This window comes from Coffea eugenioides, chromosome 3 (genome assembly GCF_003713205.1).
Source record: "Coffea eugenioides isolate CCC68of chromosome 3, Ceug_1.0, whole genome shotgun sequence".
NCBI classification, from domain to species: domain Eukaryota; kingdom Viridiplantae; phylum Streptophyta; class Magnoliopsida; order Gentianales; family Rubiaceae; genus Coffea; species Coffea eugenioides.
The window spans coordinates 41,209,216-41,215,461 of NC_040037.1; the positions used below are offsets into that span (position 1 = coordinate 41,209,216).

The 6,246-nt window shown below is 39.7% G+C and overlaps 1 protein-coding gene across 1 annotated transcript; it reads right to left on the reverse strand.

Moving 5' to 3' along the window:
• Window positions 1-2,838: 2,838 nt before the first annotated feature.
• LOC113766639 lies at window positions 2,839-5,820 on the reverse strand. Its single transcript, XM_027310810.1, has 5 exons — window positions 5,409-5,820; window positions 4,511-5,307; window positions 4,093-4,228; window positions 3,560-3,636; window positions 2,839-2,964 (listed from the first exon to the last, which is right to left on the reverse strand). Exons 1-5 carry the CDS (start codon window positions 5,818-5,820, stop codon window positions 2,839-2,841), a joined length of 1,548 nt encoding a protein of 515 aa, XP_027166611.1.
• Window positions 5,821-6,246: the final 426 nt, after the last annotated feature.

A 6,246-nucleotide genomic window follows, 5' to 3' on the forward strand; every position in this document is an offset into this window, starting at 1 on the left:
TATATCTCAAGTTGTGGGGCATTATTCTATCTGTTTTAAGGGAATATTTCATGATTAAGGAAGGAATTTTGTGTAAATTTGGTGGATACAATATAAGGGTAGAGTTGAATGATTTTAGAATTTTCGGTAATTAGCACAATGTTGTGACTGCAATTGCTCAATTTCAAGTTTCAACTCTAAGCAACCTATGGGATTGGAATTGGTACAGTTGGATTTTTGTACAATTCAGTAGTTTGTTGTACATCTTTCGTGGTTTGGAGTATACTTAAGGATGCTCGTTGAGTTAGCCATCTAGACTTTAAATGAAAGTACAACTACTATTGCAAGACGAAATTAAACTGCATTGTTTTAGTTAGTACTATTTTCAGTAAAATTAACCAAAAAATATAGTAACATTTCCCACAAAATAAAAGGTAAATTATATATAATTTCCCTATGATTTTGCATACTGTCAGATGATCCTTCTAAGATTTCAAAATAGTCATATAAACCCCTCTAATGATTTTACGTAAAGTGAAAAATGGATGAAAAACATAATCAATTAAGGCGATTAGACTACATACGTTCTAAAAAGGCGTGTGGTAAAATCATAATATTCGCTGCACCCTCCCTATGGTCTGTATAAATATCCACTTTATTCCTATGATTTTTGTATTTATTCACATAATCCTCTTATCATTTTATAAAGTGTGGTTAAATTGTCATTTAATTTAGCATTTAAATAAGGGATCTATTGGTATTTCAACTAATGTCGTTACATAGGCTATTTTTCATTAAATCTATGACTATGATACGGTTTGAGTGTCGTGTACGAAGAGATCATTGGCAAACGAAGCAACATGGACATAATAGTATAATACAGGTTTGAGTATAAATATATCTCAAGTTGTGGGGCATTATTCTATCTGTTTTAAGGGAATATTTCATGATTAAGGAAGGAATTTTGTGTAAATTTGGTGGATACAATATAAGGGTAGAGTTGAATGATTTTAGAATTTTCGGTAATTAGCACAATGTTGTGACTGCAATTGCTCAATTTCAAGTTTCAACTCTAAGCAACCTATGGGATTGGAATTAGTACAGTTGGATTTTTGTACAATTCAGTAGTTTGTTGTACATCTTTCGTGGTTTGGAGTATACTTAAGGATGCTCGTTGAGTTAGCCATCTAGACTTTAAATGAAAGTATAACTACTATTGCATGACGAAATTAAATTGCATTGTTTTAGTTAGTAATATTTTCAGTAAAATTAACCAAAAAATATAGTAACATTTCCCACAAAATAAAAGGTAAATTATATATAATTTCCCTATGATTTTGCACACTGTCAGATGATCCTTATAAAATTTCAAAACAGTCATATAACCCTCCTAATGATTTTATGTAAAGTGAAAAATGGATGAAAAACATAATCAATTACGGCGATTAGACTACATACGTTCTAAAAAGGCGTGTGGTAAAATCATAATATTCGCTGCACCCTCCCTATGGTCTGTATAAATATCCACTTTATTCCTATGATTTTTGTATTTATTCACATAATCCTCTTATCATTTTATAAAGTGTGGTTAAATTGTCATTTAATTTAGCATTTAAATAAGGGATCTATTGGTATTTCAACTAATGTCGTTACATAGGCTATTTTTCATTAAATTTTCAGTTTACATGAAACTATAGAGGGGTGAAATTGATATTTTGAAATATTAGGGAGATTAGGTGGCAATAGATAAAACTACAGAAGGGTTGTTAGTAATTTACCATGAAATAAATTACCCAATGAAACTTTTTGAGAGAGAGGATAATACCAAGTTCTAGAATGAAACTTTCTAGAATAGCAAGTTCTAGAATGTTCATACCATGTGCGATACCCACTTAATCAAACAAAATAGAGCAAACAAGAATAATATGTTCAAGTAAGGCCCAAAAGCTCCCCAAGAGTTACAAAAATGGGTGAATTCCAGCATACTCAACATTCAATGACATTGCCAAGGGAAACAAAATGCACAGCTAGCATATACGACCACATAACCACTCACTTTGATTGTGTTATTCATCACAGCACATGCCCAACACTAACAAGCATAGAAATAACCAAAAAGCCGACTAACTACAATGTTTTTCATTTTTTTTTTCATTCATCCCATGTTATATTTCTTTTTTTTTTGAGTAATCAAAGCAAAAAGAACTAATGAAAAACAGAACTAATGGAAGCCACTCCCCCCACACCTAAGACCTACATTGTCCTCAATGTAGAAGAGACAAAATAAAGTAATAGGAGGAAAGAAGAGAAACTTCCCTGGCTCCGGGGGGGAAAATGAGATACTAAGGCGGAGGGGGGGTGAGACGGGGTGAATCCAATGTGAGTGAAGAAGGCCGCCTGATTCTCTGTTTGAATGCGGACGGCGGGCGGCGTGGTCAAGACTGGGAGAAAAATTATTGGAGCTTAGGCAGAAGGAGTTTGGAAGGATTGTCCAAGACTAGTCAAAGAAAAAGGGAAAGTGGAAGGAGTAGGGTCTTGGTCAAACTTTTTTTTTCTTTTTTTTTTCCGCTATCGGAGGGGTTGGAAAGCGTGGGCACGCCTTGGAGGACATTCGCTTCTGCCCACCACATGCAAATAACGTCCAAACGATTTTTTTTTTTTTTTTTCATTCGCAGGAGAGATAATCACCAAGAAGAAAGAAAGAAAATGAGCAACTAGAAATAAAACTAAAAACTAAAGAAAACTAAAAACACTAGCACCCCATTAGGCCCCCCCACACCTATAGGACACATTGTCGTCAATGTGACAAATAACCAACAAGAGTGGGTGAGAGGACAGCAACACTTCCCTGAAATCCGGTCAAAGAGGTGGACGAGGCGCAGCTGGAGGAGGAAAACCCGTATGATGCAGAAATTGCGCCAAATTCTGTGCTATGCCAGCTACATTGGCATCAACGTTGACCATGCGAGCCTCCAAAGCCCGAACCTAGAAAATTAAGAAGAGAGGAAGAAATGAGGTGAAATCGCGTTTCTGACGCCTTTATTGGGACACAGAAAACGCGATATAAAACGCGCCTTAAACTCGCGTTTTATGAGTCGCGTTTCCTTCACAAATCTTGCAGGAATGAAAACGCGACTGAAAACGCGCCTTAAACTCGCGTTTTCTAAGTCACGTTTCCTGCAGAAATCTTGCAGGAATGAAAACGCGACTGTGTAGGTAAACGTGACTCTGAGTCGCGTTTACGATGTCGCTCTCTCTCTCTTATTTTTTTTTTATTTTTTTTTTTTTGCAAAGCGTGAGCACGCCTTGTAACCCCTACTCTTCTGTCCAACACCACAAAAGCAACCAAAACATTAAGATAAAACTGAAAAATCATAAAGTAAGGAAAAATGATCACAACTAATATTGTAATCCTTGGGTTGCCTCCCAAGCAGCGCCTTTCTTTAACGTCTTTGGCTAGACACAGCACCACTCTTCAGTCTGGATGTAATTGAATTTTCCTTGTAATTGGTGGCCCTCCTCCAGGATCCACATGGCCATTGAGTGCAACTTTTTTCCTAAATTTTCTCTCCATTTTTACCTCATGAATTGCTTTCACCCTATAGGACTTGTTCGCAGCAACCTTGGATTTACCCCTATAAGCAAATTTAGAAAATTCTTGCACAGAGGGATTAGTGGTATACATAGCAAACACAGAATGAGAGTTAACAGGATGTTTCATTGTATCAAAAATATTAAAGTGGACTATTTCTCCATCAAATTCCATCGTGAGAGTACCCTTACTAACGTCAATTTTAGTCTGGGCAGTACTCAAAAATGGTCTTCCTAATATAATGGGTGATGGATTTGGGGCACTTCTATCATCCATGTAAAGCACATAAAAATCAGCAGGAAAAATTAATCCATCTACTTGCACTAAAACATCCTCAACTATCCCATCCGGATAAGCACATGTACGATCAGCCAATTGAATTATTATCCCCGTTTCTTTTAAAGGTCCTAAATTTAGGGAATCATAGATTGATTTAGGCATCACATTAATAGAAGCTCCTAAATCTATCATGGCATTTTTTATACTAGAATGACCAATCTTACAGGGGATAGCAAACATACCTGGATCTCCGCATTTGGGTGGGAGTTTCCTTTGAAGTACAGCTGATACATTCTCTCCCACCATCACTCTTTCATCACCCCTTAGCTTTCTTTTGTTAACGCACAAGTCTTTCAAGAACTTTGCGTACTTAGGTACCTGCTTGATCGCGTCCAATAGGGGGATGTTTACTTGAATTTTGCGGAACACATCCAGGATTTCTTTTTCCTTCTCGGCCCTCTTTGTCTTTTCCAACCTGCAAGGAAAAGGAGGTAAGTTAGATTTAATAGTGGGCGGAGAAGTGAAGGTTACCTTAGGATCCTTGCGAATACGCCCTTCCTCTTCAATTTCCTTCTCTATCTCCTCTTCACTTTTGCTTTTTGAACTTTCCACTTTAGGCCCTTCCAGTTCCTTGTCACTCCTCAGCGTCATGGCACTTACATTCCTGGGATTTACTTCAGGTTGTGAGGGTAACTTTCCATAAGCGTGGGACTCCAAGCGATTGATGGCAGTTGCCATTTGGCTTATTCGAGCCTCCATATCCTTCATGCCTGCTTTTGTGTCCTGCTGGAACTGAGTGGTGCTCATGGTTAAGACTCTAGTTTCTTGCTGGAGTTGAGCCATATTTGTGGTCAATGACCTGGTCTCTTGCTGGAGCTGAGTGGTGGTCGTGACGAGTTGAGTGGTAGTCGTGGCCAAACTCTTGACAATTTCTTCCAAAGAACTCCCTGAGCTTGAGGACGAGGGTTGAGACTTATGTTGCCAAGGTTGCTGAAAACCTGGAGGCCGATTAGAGAATGCATTTTGTGGCCTACTACAATAGCTGAAATTGGGGTGATCTCTCCAACCAGGGTTGTACGTGTTGGAGTATGGGTCGTACGGTCTTTGAGGCGCGGGCACGCCTCCAGCCATGTTCACTTGTTCAGCTCCATCCTCTTGCAACATAGGGCATGAGTCAGTGGGGTGGTCCATGCTTGTGCATATTCCACACACCTTCGCTCGCGGCGCGTCTCTCATAGCTAATTGCCTAACAACTGACGTCAATTCTGACATTTGCTGCTGTAAGGATGAAATCTCTACCTCGTTGACTCTACGGGGAGGGTTGCTCTCACGGAAGCCAAATTGCTGGGAGTTCTCTGCCATGGCTTCGATGAGCTCCCACGCTTCCCTTGGTGTCTTGTTTGCCAGTGCTCCCCCACTTGCAGCGTCGATGATACTTCTATCGGTTGATTGGAGCCCTTCGTAGAAGTATTGGATTAACAGTTGCTCACTAATTTGATGCTGCGGCATCTAGTGCACAACTTGTTAAACCTTTCCCAGTAGTCGTACAAGGACTCACCGGGGTATTGTTTAATGCCGCAGATCTCCTTCCTCAAACTCGCAGCCCGGGATGCAGGGAAGAATTTTTCCAAGAATTTCTTTTTCAGCTGCGCCCATGTGGTAATACTACCTGCTGGTAGGTAGTACAGCCAATCTTTAGCTGCATCTTTTAGAGAGAACGGGAAGGCTCTCAGTCTAATTTGCTCTTCAGTGACCCCAGGAGGTTTCATACTAGAGCAGACCACCTCGAACTCCTTTACGTGCTTGTGGGGTTCTTCGCCAGAAAGACCATGGAAAGAGGGTAAGAGTTGAATTAATCCCGACTTCAGTTCGAAAGCGGTATTCTCAGCCAAAGCGGGGAATGTGATGCATAAGGGCTGGTGAGTCAGCTCCGGGGCAGCCAGCTCCCTCAATGTTTGGTTGTTGGCCATGCTTACTTCGTCTTCCGCTGACTCGTTTGCAGCAAATAAGTGCCCTTCTTTTTGTCTCTTGGTCTCTTGCCTTCGCCTACGCGCTGCCTTCTCTACCTCAGGATCGTATACCAATTCACCTGTGCGAGAAGAACGGGGCATAAACTAGCAAAAATACCAATAAGAATAAAATAAAATAAAAACTGAATTTAAAAAGAAACAAATAATCCAAACGCCAACTCCCCGGCAACGGCGCCAAAAATTGACAGGTGCCGAACCTGTGCAATAATAATTACCTACTCGAGAAAAATACAGATTTTTGTATATAGCGGTGAGTAGGGTCGAATCCACAGGGAGCAGGTAGGAAATTATTTCTTTCCAAATCAGTAGAACAGAATTGGGGGATTTTCAATGGGAGGCACACAAATAAAATAAAATAAAACAAAC

Bases quoted from the DNA above. Each gene is read 5' to 3' on its own strand.
- LOC113766639 (XM_027310810.1), bottom strand. From the start codon at position 5,820: ATGGCCAACAACCAAACATTGAGGGAGCTGGCTGCCCCGGAGCTGACT. The intron at 3,637-4,092 runs GTATGTTTGCTA...CCTCTGTGCAAG, and splicing joins ACCCAAATGCGGAGATCCAG to AATTTTCTAAATTTGCTTAT. The intron at 2,965-3,559 runs GTAAAAATGGAG...TTAATTTTCTAG, and splicing joins GGGTGAAAGCAATTCATGAG to GTTCGGGCTTTGGAGGCTCG.